General features: G+C 41.9%; 1 protein-coding gene across 4 annotated transcripts in view; it reads right to left on the bottom strand.

The window, feature by feature from the left end:
• Positions 1–17,177: 17,177 nt before the first annotated feature.
• Positions 17,178–19,233, bottom strand: part of VSTM2A (V-set and transmembrane domain containing 2A) — a 28,237-nt gene continuing 26,181 nt past the window's right edge. For 2 of the 4 annotated variants that reach the window (XM_036327266.1, XM_036327260.1), the window contains one exon: positions 17,178–19,229. In XM_036327266.1, the coding sequence (XP_036183159.1) occupies positions 19,153–19,229 (77 nt within the window). In that variant the 3' untranslated portion in view covers positions 17,178–19,152. The remainder of the gene's footprint in view (positions 19,230–19,233) is intronic. The other 2 variants (XM_036327265.1, XM_036327259.1) reach the window with 1 other exon arrangement.

Raw genomic sequence — 19,233 nt, 5'->3', positions numbered from 1 at the left:
TGACTTTTTTTTTTTTTTTTTTTTTTTTTTTTTTTTTTTACTTATTTCTATAAGGATAAAAAAAGTTTGAAGACTTTCACAGCTCCCATATGATCACCTGGATTTGTATGTACATTTTCTGCCTTGCCTTTTGTTACATTGAATGAACTCTCTGGGCACCTAAAACCGGCTCCTGTATTCAAGCAATTACTTCCATTTCCTCTTTCCAACTAAAGCTCACACTTGAATCATCTCTCTTTTGTGTCATTAAATTTCCCCTCTAGTGGACCATTTCCATCAGCCTGCATGTATGCTTAAAAAAACTCAAAGAAATAACTCCCTTAACCATATATCTACCTCCAGCAATGTCCCACTTCTCGGCTCATTAAACTTTAAAAAATATATATTCGGTACTTTCCTCATTTCATCTTCTCTCATTCTTTCTTGAACCTACCCCAATAAGCCTCCACTCCCACTCTTCCACCCAAAACTCACGTGACAAGGTCTTCTGTGATCTCCAGCTTGGCAGCTTCAGCGATGATGCCTTGTCTCGTATCTGTCCACACGGGACAGGAGCAGGCAGCACAATTTGCTCTTCTGTTCTGGGTCAAAGGGTGCAGACTTCCAGGTCTCATATGAGCGAGCATGTTCCGGGGAACTAACGTACAGCACGCTGCTACTACTCCACAACGCTGTGCTGTCTACTTGACAGTTGCTAGGAGAATAAATCTTAAATGTTCTCTCCACACACACACACACACACACACAGTAACTGTGAGAGGTGGCGGACGTGTTAATTAACCTGCTTATAAAGGTATATCCAATCACCTCATTGTGCACCTCGAGTTTACACAAAGCTGTATGTAATCATATCTCAACAGAGCTGGAGAAAAGTTTTCTTTACTTGGCTTCTGGGAAGGACTTAAGTTAACCCTCCATCTCATCATGTTCCTGCCAACCACTGTAGAATCTCTTGGAGAAAAACTCCCTAAGAGTCAGGGCTCTTGAGGGGACTATTAAACAGAGGCCATTTTTTTGTTATGTTTATTCACGTAAATGGAACAAGTAAATAGGTATCAGCGCTTTTTCTCCCTTTAAAAATTTTCTCTTTACCTCAGAAATACGGTGTTTTGTGGTCAGCAAACTCCCCTCTTGTTGTATTGATGCAATTTCATTTTGCTGTTTTATTTAATAAGAACTGAAATCAGCCTGGCCCATGTGGCTAAGTGGTTGAGTGTCGACAAGGAGGTCACGGTTCAATTCCCAGTCAGGATACATGCCTGGGTTGCAGGCTCAATCCCCAGTAGTGGGCAGGCAGGAGGCAGCTGATCCATGATTCTCGCTCGTCAATGATGTTACTCTCTCTCCCTCTCCCTTCGCCTCTGACATCAATAAAAACATATTTAAACAAGAACTGAAAGCACACAGTAGGTGTGGACAGTGGTTCCTATTTGGCTTTTGCAGAAGGCTGTGTCCGTAAAGCGGGGCTAGCTTCCGGTGGGCAGTGTTCTCCCCGAGGCCAGGCATCTGACCCGACCGCTCACACAGCCACATCGTTTCCCATAAAAGATTTCTGGAGCCTTCAAAGAAAACAAAAATCCAAGGAAGTGATAGTGTTAACATTGGAAATGCCCAACATAACAATAAAGTTGTGCACATAAAATGGTGCCAAGAATAAGGCAGGATTGAATGAACTGGGTCAGTTATAAGCTTTTCAGCAGACAAAGCAAAAGGAAAACAATCTATTAATTATATACTTCTGTTTCCTGGAAGTGAAACTAAAATTTCAGAAGGCCTATTTCAGTACACCTAGTCTTTTCTGAGTAGCAGAGAGGACTTCCTCTCAGGGGCAGTCACTGCGTGCTGCTATGAAACCATCCCGGCGGCATCGCTGACCTACGCTCTCCTAGTTTGTTCAGAGCGTCTTCGTGTTGCATACTGACGTCCATGACACGCTTGTGCCGTTGCACTACTGTGAACTAGAATAAGAGCAGGGATGCGCGTGGCTCGCTGGTGCAGGTACCCAGCTCTCAGATTTTTTTTTTGACTTAGACATGGAGGGCAAATGTCATCCAAGGACAACGGGCATCCTTGTCCTGACGTATGGATATCTCCACAAAGCTTTGGGCCAAAGTTCAAGATTGTGTGCCTCACGATGTAGTGTGGGCATACCTAATCTATGTATCTGAAGAGGACCAATCCCCAGGACTTCACAGATACGGCTTGTGGGGAGAGCTGATATTTTCTTTTTGAAATCTTGAAATTGATAAGGCATCTGTCTATATAAAAATCTGCTTTCATCTCCTTCAAAGATACTGTCTCAGGTGGGCAAAGTGATCAAGGAAATAAGAATGACTTATAAGAGGATGGCTCATTGAATAAGACCAGAAAAGTACAGTAGTGTTAGGGTACGGGCATTAGCCAAGGAGTTTTAACACCTTCTCACGGCCACACGGAACAATCACGCACGACAAGTTCAATATTTATGAAGAAAGTGCAAGGTTATGGGATCACTTTGGGAGCTGAAGATATTTTGGGAAGTTCTCAGGTGGATCTAAGTTAAAATTGGGTGCCTTTTCTGTTCATGACTTTAAAGTGCCCCCATGTTCCCCTCACCTCACATTCCATTTCCGTTTTCAGGTCTGCATTGAGCCATTGCTGCTGAAGTGTGTTGGTAACACTGGAGTCTGCTGGATCGTGTTCAATTAAACAAATCACCGGTGCATAACAAACAGCCTCCAATCCCATAAAATCACTCCTGCCTTGTTAAAATCTCATTTGTTATAGGAACTCTTAAAAACATAAGGTGCCTCTGAGGGAAAATTATTACCGCTCATATTGCAACAGGAAATAATGCTCCCTATAAATCAATACCAGCAGGGATGTTCTTATTAAACGGGGCACACAGGTCAATTGCTAATTTCCAGTTGACAGCATAATTTAGTGAGGCATACTGTGCCCTTCTGGCGGCCAGTGATCATTTTTAGAGCGAGCAGGGGCTATTTCCTCGGGTTCTGAGAGAAGCACTTCGCAGTAGAGATAAAATAGAATCAAAGTGTCACATGTCATCTTGTTTGAGATAGTTTCTTTTTTAAAAACAGCTTTATTGAGGTATAATTGATATGCAAAGAACCGCACGTATTTAATGTATAAAGTTTGATGTTTGGACATATGCAAATGCCCATGGTACCCACAGTCGAGGTGCTAGACACAGACAACACTCTCCAAAGTTTCCTTGTGTCCCTTTGTGTTTCTTTTCTTTTTTGTTTTGTGTGTGTGTGTGTGTGTGTGTGTGCGTGTGTGTGTGTGTGCGTGTGTGTGTTTAGAACACTTAACACGAGATATTCCCTCTTAACAAATTTTGAAGCAGACAATACCGTGTGGTTAACGACAGGCACAGGATTTGTTCATCTTGCATAATACTAACTTTCTAACCATTGGAAAATGACTCCCCACTTCCTACCGCTCCCCAACCTCTGGGAACCACTATTGCATCCTTGATTCTATGAGTTTGGTGATTTCAGATTCCTCATAGAAGTGGCATCCTGCAGTATGTGTCCCGTGCCTGGCTCATCTCACTTAGCACAATGCCCCCAGGTTCATCCATGTGTCACAATGGCAAGATTTCTTTCAATGTTAACACTAAATTATATATATGTATAAACATTCCATTGTCCACTCATTTGTGGCTGGACACTGGACCCCGACTGTTCCGCAGGCCTTGGCTATTGTGAAGAATGCTGCAATGAATGAGGAAGGGCAGATACGTCTTCAAGATCCTGATTTCAATTCTCCTAGCTATATACCAAGAAATGGAATGGCTGGGTGATATGATAGTTATAGTTTTACATTTTTGAGGGATCTCCACACTGTTTTCCATACCTGCTACACCATTTCACATTTCCACCAATAGTGGGTTCTAGTTTCTCCTCAACCTTTTTTTTTTTAAATGTATTTTATTGATTTTTTACAGAGAGGAAGGGAGAGGGATAGAGGGTTAGAAACATCGATGAGAGAGAAACATCTATCAGCTGCCTCCTGCACACCCCCTACTGGGGATGTGCCCGCAACCAAGGTACATGCCCTTGACTGGAATCAAACCTGGGACCCTTGAGTCCGCAGGCCGACGCTCTATCCACTGAGCCAAACCGGTTAGGGCCACAGCCTTTTTTTTTAAAAAAAATATTTTTATTGATTTCAGAGCGGAGGGGAGAGGGAGAGAGAGAGAGAAACATTAGTGATGAGAGAGAACCATTGATCGGTTGCCTCTTGTATGCCCCATGCCCCACACTGGGGATTGAACCCACAGCAACCCGGACATGTGCCCCAACCAGGAATCAAACCATGACCTTCTAGTTCAGAGGTTGATGCTCAACCATTGAGCCACGCAGGTCGGGCTCCTTTTATTATTTTTATTTATTTATTTTTTTAATAATAATAGCCATTCTAACAGGTTGGAAGGGGATACATCATTGTAGTTTTGATTTGTACTAACCTGATGACTAGTAACGTTGAGCATCTTTTCATATACCTATGGGCCATTTGTGTGTCTTCTTTTGAGAAATATACATTCAAGTTCTTTGCGTATTTTTAAACAGGTCTGTTGAGTTCCTATTGAATTGTAGGTGCCGGGAGCCGGTCCATGCTTGCTGTTTCAAGGGACCTGGCATATATGGCATACTGTTCTTAATATGTTTGCTCACCTTCTTGGCACTATGTGTTTTAACCAAGGTCTCTGAGAAAGGTTGTTTGCCCAGGTAGGGATTTTCCCCTGAAGTTAGGGAGGGAATAAAACCTCTTAACTAGTGCCAGGTGGGTAATTAATCACTTTAACTACGAACAATCATGTTTAAGCTACATAATCTTTACTCCCTGGAATGGAGATAAGAAACGCCCTAACCTTTGTAATAGAGATTGATAGGATTGAATCAACTGGTATAAATACAGATGTAATAAGACAGTAAGACACAGAACTTAGAATACGGAACCAAGAGAGACGGAACCTAGGCACAGAACCTACACAGAACGTTCTCTAGAGACAGAAGAACTTCGCTGGAGAGAACATGGCAAAAGATACTGGACAGAAACTGGCCTCAGAACCTAGAGACAGAACCTAGCGAGAGAATATGGCAAAAGATCCTGGACTGAACCTGACTACAGAAATTGGCAAGAGAACCTGACTAGAACCTGGTGACTGAACCTGGCTGGAGAACCTGGACAGAACCTGGCAGGAGAACCTAGCGAGGGAACATGGCTACAGAACCTGGCTGGAGGACCTGGAGAACCTAGCAAGAGAACATGGACACATATCCTGGCTGGAGATCCTAAGCAGAACCTCTCTGGAGATCCTGACCAGAACGTGGCTAGAGAACCTTGCTATGATGATCATCTGAACGCCCTCTCCATGTCATTCCTTCTTCGCTGACTCCGTCCACACCTTTGGGGACCCCTGGACCTGCTGGGGTTGGACCCCGGCATGTAGGGAGTTCATTATATATTTGAGAAATTAACCCCTATAAGATGTAAGGTTTGCTAATGTTTTCTGCCATTTTTTAGGTTGCCTTTTCGTTCTGTGAACTGTTTCCTTTGCAGAAGCCCTTCAACCTTTAGAGATAGAAGAGTTTTCATCAGTCTTCACAGGCATTATTCTGGAACTTTCCAATGAAACTCCGGGGGAATTTAGGCACAATTGGTTTTCTTACCAAAACCCTAAGGCATTGCATTCTTAGGAAAAACATTTCTGAGATTTTTTTAAACCCTCAACTTTGGAATTTCTTTTGACATCTCAAAGGCTGTTTTAATTGGAAATCTGGAAAGTGTGAGTCAGACATCAGTTTAATGTGGACCTGGATTCAGTCTCTCGCAGGGACCGTGCGGTCACTGACGCTGCTGCTGGTGTTTCACCGCTGGGAAGAACATCAGGCTCAAACGCTCATCGTCTGCCGGTTCCCATGGTAGCAATAGGCTAAACTGGCCTTTTTAATCCCAGGCTTTTCCGCTGTCTTCCACGTGAAGAGAATAGCATGGCGCCCCTAATTTTTTATTAGCCCTTCAGAAACTCCTTCACATACATTATCTTATGTGCCTCTTGCAGCCGCCACAGAAGATAGGCAGGGCCAGACTCGTAATTCCCACTGACAGATGAGGAAATTGGGGGTCAGAGGCTAAGTGGCTCATCGCGGCTGCTCCCTTCCAGTGGGGAAAGTTGTCATTTTTTGCAGAAAGGAGCCTGGGATGGGGTGGAGGACTCCCGCGTGGGAAACGGTGGCCGAGAGGCCTGCCTTTCCCCACTGCCTGCACTGTCCTGCCTTGTCATTCAAATCCCCTGAAGTCTGTGGCTTTCAGTGAGAACGAGACACCTGAAATGACACACACCGAGTGACAATAACACCTTCCGTATGAACCTGGGGGGATAATTTGAAGCCTGAGATAATAGGATGAGCAGAGAGTGGGGAAGGCCACGAGACAGGGAAACTTGAACAGACAGGAGATAAAAATGCTGAAAAAGGAGAGGAAAGGCAACTTGTATTGTTCTCTGTGTTTCGGTCGTGTTCTCTTATAGTTTTAATTTCCCCTAATCACTTGTTTTATCCCTTTATTCTTCTTATCTTAAATACTATTATTTATATTCTTTTGTCTAATAGTCAATTTTGCCTTTAGTCAATTTTCTAACTGAGGTGTTAATGTCTTTTTTTAAAAATATTTATGATCTCCTTAAATGTTAAGGTTATAATCTACTTGTTTCTTTTCGTCTGCTGTTCTTTTCAAGTTGACGCTTTTCAAAAACCAGCTTATTTACAGAAATTTTAGATTTCTATGTATTTTATCATGGATTACTTTCCTTTGTAATTGCCTATTTGTGCTGTATGCTTAGAAGATTTTTTGACTTTTTTTTCATCTAATTATCTAGTCCCCCTAGAATGTGTGTGGATTCCTAGTGAACAGTGACTATGCAACCTCCTTTGGGTCAAACGATAATTATTGATTGAATAATCCCACTCTCCCAGTTGCTTGGTCACATGACCTTTACCGTGCATTAGTTTTTATATACACTCGGGCACTTTCTGGAGCTTTCACTGGGCTCCATTCATCTTCCTGTCAATATTTGGACCCAAACCACATTATTTTAATTATTTTGCTTTCATGATTTGGGATGTTACCGCTCCATTCATTACTCTCTAAACATTTCCTGTGGCTATTTTCCCTCATTTCTTCTCCAAGATTAAGTCTAAATTGATTTGGCAAAATTGCAAAAACAAAAACAAAACAAAAAAACCCAGCTAGGGTGTATCTGGACATGGGTGGCTATGGGAAGGATCGCCATCTTATAAAGACTCATTCTGGAACATGGTATGGTTTCCAATGGATTAATTTTCTTTTGTGCCCTCAGTAATTTTTTATTTTTATTTTTTTAGTTTTCTTTATTTAGGTCTGGCTCTTTCTTGATATTGTCATTCTTATTTAATTTGCTTGTGTTCTCCATGTGAACACACTTCTTTTTCCATTATATGTTTTCTAACTGACATACAGGAGAGTGCTGCTCTGGTAAATTAATATTCATCTTCTATCAAGTGCCAGCCCTAAAATATGCCAGTCTGTCCTCTTGTGCTTTACAGCAAACAAGTATTTGCCTCCAAATTATGACAATCATGTTCTTCTTTCCTGCTTTTCTGTTCTGTTTCTTATTTTTGTGTTTTGCACTGGCTGGATGGTCAGGTTAATGTGAAATATCAAACAGCCATCACAGGGGCCCTGGTCGCGTTTCTTAGTTAATAAAAGTGTTTATAGTGTTTGAATGCGAATCCATGTTTTGCTGTAGGTTACTATGGATTTCATTCATTTTATTGAGAAAGTATCTTTCAAATGAAAGTTTACAAAGAGTTGTTTTAAAATAATTTTGAACTTTATCACCTCTCTCTCTCTCTCTCTCTCTCTCTCTCGCTATATATATATATATATATATATATATATATATATAGTCTAAGGAGGTGATTATTATTTTCTTAGCCACATTATAATCTTCCATTATATTCCTTATTTCATCTTATACTGACACAGAGGCGTGGGCTCAGTGCCTGGGGCTCCCGCACCCAGGCTGTCGGCTGCCACCGCCGAGTGCCCGACTTGCCCGGAGTGGAATATGCTGAGCTCGGTCCTGGCCCGGTTCCCAGGAAGAGCTGGGAGGCAGCCGTGATTTCATTGGACCCTGTCCATCATGGAGAGGATGGCCATTTGTTCTGTCTGGAGCTACAAGCATCCGCCTGAGAATGTGCCTCCGGGGGTAGTGCTGCTGCCAGCGCCATCATCCTGGCACCGCCTCTGAGCAGGGGGTCTCCCCGGGCGGGAGCGTGCCCAGGATGTGTGCCCACACAGCCCTGGTGTCCGGTGCCCGCCACCCCGCAGCAGCTGGCCTGCTACAGCCACGGCGGCCGCGGAGGCCTGGGCGATGCCCTCATTAGCACCAGCACTCAGAGCGACAAGGCCTGGTGTGACCCACAATCCGCCCGCGGCGTGGGGCTCTCCAAAGCCACCTCCTGGCTCCAGGAGCCGGCTGGGAGGGGGCGGCTGTGGTGTCACACAGTCACCCAGGCGCAGACATGCTGTGCTTTCTGTCCCTGTCACACTCTGCGCCAGTGGAGACTTCGGTTCTCCCGGGAGGTTCGCCTCCAGCAGCGACACACGGTGGCTTCGTTGCACATTGAGATGGCCACTGGCCATTAGGAGCTCTCCACGTGCTGAAACTGCCACGCATGATCATAGACATGCATGCTGCACTCTTGTGCAAATGCTAGCGCCTGCTCTCCTGTTATGGCTTCACATTTTATTTTCTTCCACCTTTTTTTTTTTTAAGTCTCTCACCCAGAATTTTGCCTCTTATTACTTATTTAAACAACTTTCTCTTATGTTTGTACTCTATAAGGTTTTTTTCTATTATAGCGCTCATTATCTTTGTATTTATCTTTATTTCTTTTTCTTATCCTCTGGTTCATTTAAATGGAAATTTTTATCTTCTTTGGTGGAGAATATAATTTATACAGTTTCTTTCTTGCTTTATAACATGTAAGAGCATCCATTTTTCTCAAATTTTGAGATTTATGTTCATAAAGTGTTGGTTTTATTGTTATTGCTTTTTAAACTTAGTGAAGTTGAATATTTTCATAATTATTGGATCCTTATTTTTTCTTCTTGAAAATTTTTGATTATTTGTCCCCTTTTAAGGTGAAATTTTTTTCGTTTGCTTAGTGACTTAGGTTTCAAAAAATATGGAGGGCTATTGATTTGGCATATCATGTATGTTGAAGTGGTTGTTCCCTAAGACCTCTTTTGATTTTGGATTTTTACCTACATAAATTTTAGGTTTTATACTGCCATTGTATTTACTCTTTCCTCATTTTATTTTGCTTGATTTCCCCTTCCCCCTACCTTAATTAATCAATTACTCCAAATTTGCTTACAGAACAAACCTTTCCCAGTGATTTGGAATGTCATTTTACCACATGCTGATATACACCTTGTATTTGTACAAACATGTATATATACAGTTTTGATCATCAGGGATCTATTGTAGGATATTTCAAGTTTTGGATGTCTTCTAGATATCTTAAACCCACGGTTTTCAACCTGTGGGTCGCGACCCCTTTGGGGGTCGAATGACCCTTTCACAGGGGTGGCCTAAGACCATTGGAAAACGCATATATAATTACATATTGTCTTTGTGATTAATCACTATGCTTTAATTATACTCAATTTGTAACAATGAAATTGGGGGTCACCAGAACATGAGGAAATGTATTAAAGGGTCGCGGCATCAGGAAGGTTGAGAACCACTGTCTTAAACGAAGATCATTTTCTGGCTGCAAAATTATCCATACATTGAATTGGAGAACTATTTCCTCATAAAACGATAATGTCCATTCGTTGGGGGTTGACAGCATGGGGAAAATGAGGAAGCTGAGAGCGCGATGTTTTATGCACTTCAGGATCTTCTCACTTTTCTTATTTCTGCGGGGCGGCGGGCTGCTGTGGTTTGCTGGGCTTTATAGACCACACTAAGTCCGGAGAGGTCGCATAACTGCCTGATGTCCCATATTTATTGAGTCTCTACCAGTGGGCAGTGGTGAATGGTTTCTTAAAAGTTGGCGAACCCCTAACCGGTTTGGCTCAGTGGATAGAGCGTCGGCCTTCCGACTGAAGGGTCCCAGGTTCGGTTCCGGTCAAGGGCATGTACCTTGGTTGCAGGCACATCCCCAGTGTGGGGCGTGCAGGAGGCAGCTGATCGATGTTTCTCTCTCATCGATGTTTCTAACTCTCTATCCCTTTCCCTTCCTCTCTGTAAAAAATCAATAAAATATATTAAAAATAAAAGTAGGTGAGTAACTTGCCACCAAAGGCAAGGCTTTCCTACATAAGCCATGTGATGCTCACAGCACTTCTCCTGCAGGCCCCATAGGGAATCCTGAACTTCGCAAGGGACTTGACAAGGGACACCATTGGACCTGTTGAGTTATGAGTGTTGATGGACAGAACTACTTCCTCCATGGCCTGGGCCAGGTAAAAGGCCTTTCCCCCTCTCTGGTTTACAAGCAAACCTGGAAAACGTTCAGCCCCTTAGTGAATGAATCAGAGCCCCACACCAGACAGCAGTATGTATTGTTTCCAAACTCCAAACAGGCCCATGAAACAGGGGACCATTTGTTAGTGTTGCAAAGGACAAGGTGTGACATGTTTCTTCATTTTGGGAGAAATTTTCTCGCACACATCAGACACTGATTCAATTTTACGTTCTTGAATTTTATCAAATGGAATCTTGCCATATGTCTCTCCTTGTGTCTTCAATCAATCAAGTACTAATTATGGCTTTAAGAGCCATCCACAACACTGCAGCTAGCCCTAGTATATCCTTTTATTTATGTACAGGAGGCCTGGTGCACAAAATTTGTGCACAGGAGGGGGGGGTGTCCCTCAGCCAAGCCTGCAACCTCTCACAATCCAGGACCTCTGGCTTCTAACCACTGGCCTGCCTGCCTGCCTGATTGCCCCTAACCACTCTGCCTGCATGCTTCATTGCCCCTAACCACTCTACCTCCCTGCCTGATCACCCCTAACTTCTTGTCTGCCTGCCTGGTTGCTCATAACCACTCTCCTGCCTGCCTGATCACCCCTAACCACTCTCCTGCCTGTCTGATCACCCCTAACCACCTCTGCCTGCCTGTCTGATTGCCCCTAACCGCCTCTGCCTGCCTTCCTGATCACCCCTAACTGCTCTGCCTGCCTGCCTGCCTGATTGTCACTAACCGCCTTTGCCTCAGCCCCCACTGTCACGGCTTTGTTTGGAATGACGTCTGGAAGGTCGTTCGGCTGTTCGGTCTAATTAGCATATTACACTTTTATTATCATAGATTCTACTATCAATGGTCATTTGTGTTCTTCCCAATCACGGATCACTGAAATGCTGTAAGAACGTTATTATATGGTAAATATATGTGGGATGGTGGGCTTTATTGTTTTGTGCCTCATTTCTGAATATAAAGGGAAAAGTATTCAATGTGTCACAATTGAGGATGTGGTTTACTACAACACTTTTGAAAATACCCATTACTTGAGTAAGAAAGAGCCTTTCTATTTCTAGTTCCTAAGAGTTTCAATCATGAGTAGATGTTGAATTTCACTGGACACCCCTCTTTTATCCACTGAGATGTACACATGCTCTTCTTTTCTATGCTGTGAATGTTGCAGCAGAAACTTGTGGTCCATACCCAGCGGGCCTCAGCCCTTCCCACTGCCAAGATCTGCAGTTCTTTTCCTAAAGACTGTCTTAGAAGCCACAGAAGGCTCTTCTGCTCTTGTGCAAGGCAGGTTTAAAATGCCTGGAAATAACCCTACTTCTCCCTCGTCCTCTCCACAGGGCCAGCCACCTTTAACCAATGATGGCAGGAGTTGTCATTTAAATACTCCAGGTTCTCCTTTGGATGGGCCTAAGTCTGAGGTGTGAGTTTTACCCACTTACTTAGTTTCCCACGGGATGGAACTCAGGAAGCCCACGCTGATAGCTGGCTTGACCACACACCCTGTCTTCTTTACTCTCTCTTCCTTCCTCCTTCTGTGGTTCTGGAACCGCCCAAATAAATCCATTGCCCTCGAATCTTGGTTTCACTGTCTGCTTCTGGCGACAACAATTTAAGATAATTGAGAGTCTCGTTGCTCCCCGCCACTTCCCTAGTTTTGCATTCTTGAAATAAAATGTGTTACTCTAGGACCTAGAGTCTAGGTGGTGTATTATACATCGATGGATTTGTTTTGTTATTATTTCGTAGAGGATTTTTGCACTACATTCATGAGTTAGATTAGTCTGTAATTGCCCTTTTTCACTGTCATTGTCAGGTTTGCTAGCCAGGTAATGCCAGTCTCATAAAATGAGTCAGAGACCATGCCATAGTTCTATTCACTGGGACAGTCTGTGAAAGACTGGAATTATTCCTTCCTTGAATGTTAGAAGGTATGCTGGCGCCATCACGGCCCTACATGTTCTATAGACTTTTTCTGTCCCGCAGAGTGTATGTGTGTTATGAAGCCTCCAGGGTGCCGCTTCATCCTGATGTGCAGATCTTCCGGCACGATGCCATCAACAGACTGTGCAAGGGGCGAGTGGGGAAGACCACAGTGCGGTTCAGACCCAGAAAGCCAACGGAACTTTCAGGCAGGAGAGTAAAGGGATACTTTCATCCCTGCCAGGTAAAAAAATAAACACCCTTTTATTTATTCTAATTGCAATAAAGTAGAAAACTACCCAATTATTAACTGCATGGCAGCTGCTGGGAGCTCTGCTGATTTGCTCTAGTAAGTAGCTATGTTTGGATCAGTAGCTACAATTACACTCATTAATTTTGCTTATGGCAACCCAGACTCAATACTCAGCTTTCTTCTGTACTAGCAAAGAAAGAGGTAAATGCTCCATCCACAACTTTGTGCCACTCACTTCTGTCATTTTATTTTTATTAACTATTTTGGTGAAGAGGAGAAACTTAAAGGTCTTTCAAGAACTTATAGCCATTACCTTATGGGACAGGGAACCAGTATAGAGTTTCTTTTTTGTTCTGTTGCTAAAGGTATACATTTCAGCTGTGTTTTCAGGAGCTGGGGAATCATTGAAGGTGGGTATAGTGGTCTCCATGGGCCAACAATAGATTTTGATAAATATTTCCATAATCCCATGCTCACTGAATCTTGGACTAATGCACCCCAGGGACCCAAGGATATGGTATTAGTTCTGGGTCATTACCTAGTAACAGAGCAAGGTATGGATAATTCTATTTCTTTGATGTGCAGTTACTCCCAAAGGTCTCAGTTCCCTTCGGGGGATGCTGAGAGCAATATTCTTAGTACGCACATGACATGCTGTTGCTAAGACCAGTGATCCCTTCAATGAATCTGACTCTGATGACAGGTTTGGATGAGGAGTGTGACTTTATTGTGGTGGCTCAAAACTCTGTTTTCAAGAAATGGACTATTTTTCATGAAGGTTGCCCTTCTGTTCCCTTCCTGTCACCAAAATATAACACAAGTGGCACAAATAATTAATTAAATGACAGTATATAATTTAAAACAATAATTTGAGTTTTAAACTTTTACTATGTTTCTTAAAACCAGAAAGGCAATGAAAGATGAGCCAAGGAAGAGAAAGTGCATTCTTTGCTGCGGACCAAAGCGGCACTTGTGTTGGGGGTAGGAGTGTGGTACATGTCCTGTGGGCTTGGTGTTCTGTTTTAGGTTTCTATCTTCCTCTTTTCTGGTTTATCCATGATCAATCAACGATTCATAACTGGGTCAGACGATGCTGCTGGCCTTCCTGGGCTGATTTTTCCAGTCACCACCCAGGCCTTTCCTCCAGTGACTAAATATCACTGCTCCAGCGTCGCCCACCACTTCTCTGGTGTCTGGGGACTGCAAATATGTGGGCTTGCTGCTCTCCAGTGGTTTCTCAAAGCTTTGAAGCGGACAATATCTTCTGGAAACCTCCTCATGTGTAACTAAGGGTGGGGATATCGCAAACACATGGATAAACCAGAAAAGAGGAAGATAGAAACCTGAAACAGCACCAAGCCCACAGGACATGTACCACACTCCTACCCCCAACACAAGTGCCGCTTTGGTCCGCAGCAAAGAATGCACTTTCTCTTCCTTGGCTCATCTTTCATTGCCTTTCTGGTTTTAAGAAACATAGTAAGAGTTTAAAACTCAAATTATTGTTTTAAATTATATACTGTCATTTAATTAATTATTTGTGCCACTTGTATTATATTTTGGAATAAAATACAACTGTGATTCGCCTCCACCCACCAAATTTCGGGTTGTAAAACCAATTTAATGGTTTTTGACAAGTTTTAACAAAACAAAATAGGAAATAGTAGAGTGCATTTCATTGCATGCACAAAGTAAGAGTAATATTGTTTTGTGAAACTTTAGTCGCTTTTCATATACAGTGAAACACTATAAAATATTCAGCAATCCCTTACATTGAACACAATATTTTATGGTAGACAGTTTATACTATGCCTATTTTTTAACACTGTATTTGATTCCTATCTGAGTTGGAGCATATAGGTAGGTAAGCATAGCTTTCAAGAAGAAATAGATAACATGCTATTTTCCTATAAGCTTTGACTATCACAGAATGATTTTATTTCTTTAACAATGAAAATAGAATTTAACCAAGTCTAAGGTAATATTTTCCCACTGTTCCTCTTAATCCATTGTCTTCTGGAAAACTCTAAGATCTTACTTTCTGATTTTTCTATTAAACCCCGCCCCCCCCTCCCCCAGTACATATAGAGTTCTTTCCTCCTCCTCCTCCTCCCTTATTAATTACAATGTTTTGCCAAAAGTATCTAGGAGTGAATCTCTTTTCTTTCAATCTACATACTCCTGTTTTTATTTCAAACTACATTTGTAATTATTGTAAGTAGTCCAGTCCTACACTGAATGTAGTCCCATTAAGTCTTTGAATCTTTCCTTTTCCTCCTCAAAATTCACAATTGTAAAATAGCATTAAAAGGTGGAGTTAAATTGCCTTCTGCCTAATATACCCGGCAGCTTCTAGGCAAAAGTGTATCTTGACTCACAGAAGGAAAGATTCAATGTTGTTCCCAAAGGAGTCTTGTTTACAAGCTCAACTACACACGGTGAGAAGTCCGCTGCGGAGATGGCCCGTGTCCTGGCTCCGAATAAGAGCTCACTCTAGAATCTGCAGAAACTCTGTTTCGTTCCTCCGTCCTTGGCTGGGTCTTGCCAGGCTTTCCCTCGTCTGACCTTTTCTCATGACCTTCTCCCCACTTGACTGTGCACTGGCCATTTCTAGCCCCTTAGCCAGCCTCGATGGACTGCAGGCTGGGAGCTTGGCACAGGCCTGGATGCTGCTCCTCCCAGGTCCTCTGGCGCCTCGCTACTTGTCATTCACACTTTACTTAAATGTCACTTCCTCAGACCACTTCTAGTCACACTCCTCTATATCATGCTACTGGGTTTTCTTTGTTAATTCTCACCAGAGGATACTTTTTCATTGCTTTGTAGGGAGAGTGAAAGAGAGAGGGAAAGACAGAGAGAAACAGATGTGAGAGAAACACATTGGTTGCCTCTGCACGTTGCCCTGACCTGGGACCGGGCCGGGGAGGAGCCTGCAACCAAGGTACATGCCCTTGACCAGAAGCAGACGTGGGACCCTTTGGTCTGCAGGCCGACGCTCTATCTACTGAGCCAAACCAGCTAGTGTGCTACTGGGTTTTCTTGGTAGAATTTATTGTTTCTGACTGTTTACTCTATCGCTCCTTCAATAAGGAAAGGGCCTTAGCAATTCTGTTGAGGAGACTGTAAAGTCCAGGGCGCTTTCTGAGTGCTAGACTGTTCCCCTAATGAGTGAGAGGTTCTGTAATTAAAATTATTTGGGCTGCACATTGGAAATCATGTGCACACATATTTTGTAGCTTCACAGTCTTAATTCCAAGATGGAATCATCAGAGTCTATGTATTATTGAAGAGTTTACATTTCCTTTTGCAATTATCTTTTTCTTATAGAAACCACCACTAAGTTGTATTTAATATTTTGTCTTTCATATAGTATCCATACTAAGACCACTTATTTGAATGGTACCTGTGTATATTTTGTAAAATTATATTTTAAGCTCTTAGCTTTGGTTCTAAAAATTCAACAAGCATTATCCCATATCTGTTATACCATGCTGTATATGAGAAATACAAAAGGACATAAAAATATTTTTTTTCTTGGCTATATATATATATATATATATATATATATATACACACACACACACACACACACACACACACACTATTTCCCTAAACATGTCTTGTTTCCAAGAACTTTAAGGGGAAAATTATGATAGTTCCAAATTATGATAGTCAGGTTCTTTCAGGTGCTCAAAAGCATCTAATCATTCTTCTTTTAGGCAAGAAACTCATACTCTAATCAGTTTTGGAATCAATGAATGTAAGGGACCATCTCCAGAAATCAAAGACACATCTACTGAAACACGCATAGGGTTCCCGTGGGCTCATGGACTCCCCCAGCTTACTGACTAGCTCACATTCAAAACTCTGGTTTTAGAGAGTTTTTGTTATCCTATTTTACCCTCAAGTGTTTTCATTGGCCTTGTTTCATTTGTAAACAATTTGTAAGTCTTTAAGAAAGAACCAAAGGACCTGTCTTGAATTCAGGTAAGCAATTTCAACTTTTTATGATTTCATCTTTTTAAAAAGACATTAATTAACCTTGGAATCAAGGTTGAAAACGTCAGGTCACTTCATTTTCAATCTACATTTGACTCCATAGTCCTAGTTACAAAGTCATAGTCCCGGAGGGATGCAATATAAGGTGGAAATGACTGGAGGGCCTCCTTCATTGGTTATCACTTCTAGGCCATGCTTTTTTCTCAAAGAGGCTGGTGAGTCGGAGTTTCGGTAGCTTACTGACAGAGAGGTCTTATTTTGGACACTGACACAATGTGCCAACTGAGATAAAAGTAACTTACATGTGGGTTTTCCCAGACTGGCTAAATGTGAATTGTAAACTAATTTATACTTGACTATATGTGATCTTTAAAGCCAAGGTAGACCTAATAAATAATATTGATCTTCCCACTATTGTATGCATTTTAAGTATTCAATGTTGAAAGAAAATAAATCTCTAAGTTAATAAAATAGTGCAATCAAATCCTTTATTTATTTTTTCATTAGACTGAAATAATAAACCAAATGAACAAGGAAAATGTCAATCAAAGGTTTAGCATGAAGCATTAATTCCCAGTAGATAATGTCAAGAATATTATGAAAATATGCACATTGCCTGTAATTGAATTGCAGAAAATCAATGCATTTACCTTCAAAAAGCAGAGGTATTCATTGCCTTCAAGCTTCAGTTTAGGACCTTGGGCTAGGAACTGAGGGTCTTCTGGTTTTGTTATGAAAAAAAAAAAGGAAGGATCGCTCTGGAAAGGAAACTCAGGTCATTGCTATCTCAACCCACATCTATCCAAAGTGGATATGGCCCACACGAACAGTTCTGCCCATCATTCTTTGCCAGAGCAGAAAACAGGCTCTAAATAAAATAGTCTAAATGATCATAAACCACAAATAAGAATGGAACATTTAAAATAATAATCCAGTTAAGCAGCAAAAACTGAACACATGATCTTCTTCAATCAGAAATGTGTTGTCAACTTTTGCATATGCTATTGAGCCAACAACCACATTTTAACTTTTAATTAGGAGACATTAAGAGATAATTCGGAGCAAATAACAGAACGATGAACCTACAAAAATTCATCAAGGTCAAAGGAAGCACACCTTTAGCCACAGCAAGAAGTGTTGTTCCATGAAGTCAGGGAGTGATGGTGACCACTTCGTCTTCTCCACAGTCACCTCTGAGGCAAACTTTCTAGGAGCAACATTGCTTTTTGACAATAACAATGATGACTGTAATCGGGGGATCGCCATCAAAACCAGAGAGTGTACATTCCTTAGAGTCGAGACCCTCAAACCTCAACAAACACCATATGTGAAGAAACATAGCAAATCCCAACAAGCATACACACAACAGAAGTAATTCATTTATCAGAGACCAATACAAGCTTGAATATGCATTTTCCAGAAGGAAGGAGAAGCCAACAGGCCACCTGCAGCTGTCAAACCTGTGGCTGTGAAACAAGGCATTTCAAAATCCACACAATCCGCGAGTCATCATGAGAAACAAATGCTTTGTCAAAAAAAACCTTGGTTGATGACCCACCATGTGGATCTTTGTATGTGTATATTTATATATATTATGATAAAAACCAGCTTGCATGAAGGTCATAGTCTATCTACTTTGAAGTTATAGCACACATACTAGAAGCAATTTACAGAATTTGTCCAGTTTGCATATACAGGAATTGAAAAATGAATTAAAATACATTGAGATATAGAACACCCAAAATGTATTTATAGAAAGCTCCCAGGATTGACAGGGATTGGCCGTAATCAGCGACTTGCCACCATTGAACAGGAACTATAATCAAGAAAAAGGAGAAAAATCCAAGGAAAAATGGAAAATTAAAAAAAAAATTCTTTCTTTTATTATTTTTTATTTAAAATAAGGTTCTCCTCGTTGCCTCGCAGTGGTGATCATGTTGTTCTTGCCCCCCAAAACTGGGGTGTCGTTTGGTGATAGTTGGTATGTCCTGGAGTCTTTTGATCTCTGTTGGCTTCCTGAAATGATGGGTCTTTTAGTAGGAAGTGGTGATCTCCATAGTAAATATTTACTATCCTGATGACGTTCAGGCCAACCCCTGAGCCCGCAGTGAGAGGATGCTTTCAGTATCCGGAAGAAAAGGGGAAAAAAGAGATGTTGCTATCGGAAATGTCCTATCACTTCACACTAATTCTCTTGAAATGAAAGATCATGGGTTTTGCCCAAGAAAACATTATGGACAAAGCGTGTGAGGGCCTCTTCAGTTATGCTTCCGGAAGCAGGTGCTCCTTGTCTGGGGGATTAGGCTACAGTGGGTGCGTGGTGGTGCTTGGTGTTTAGGGTCAACTTTGCTGTCCGCTCCGTAGGTTTTACAGGCGATTTGCTCTTTGCTTTAAGAAGAGAAAGTGATATTGGAAAAAAGTCAGCACTTTAGATTAAAGCAAAGCACCCTTCACAAAGCCACAAACAAGAAGCAGGACAGAAAGTCCATGGCTTGTAGCTATCCTGGCACCTGC

This window comes from Myotis myotis, unplaced genomic scaffold (genome assembly GCF_014108235.1).
Source record: "Myotis myotis isolate mMyoMyo1 unplaced genomic scaffold, mMyoMyo1.p scaffold_m19_p_11, whole genome shotgun sequence".
In the NCBI taxonomy this organism is placed as follows: domain Eukaryota; kingdom Metazoa; phylum Chordata; class Mammalia; order Chiroptera; family Vespertilionidae; genus Myotis; species Myotis myotis.
The sequence above is the reverse complement of the archived record's forward strand: the minus strand, read 5'-3'. Positions and strand labels throughout refer to the sequence as shown.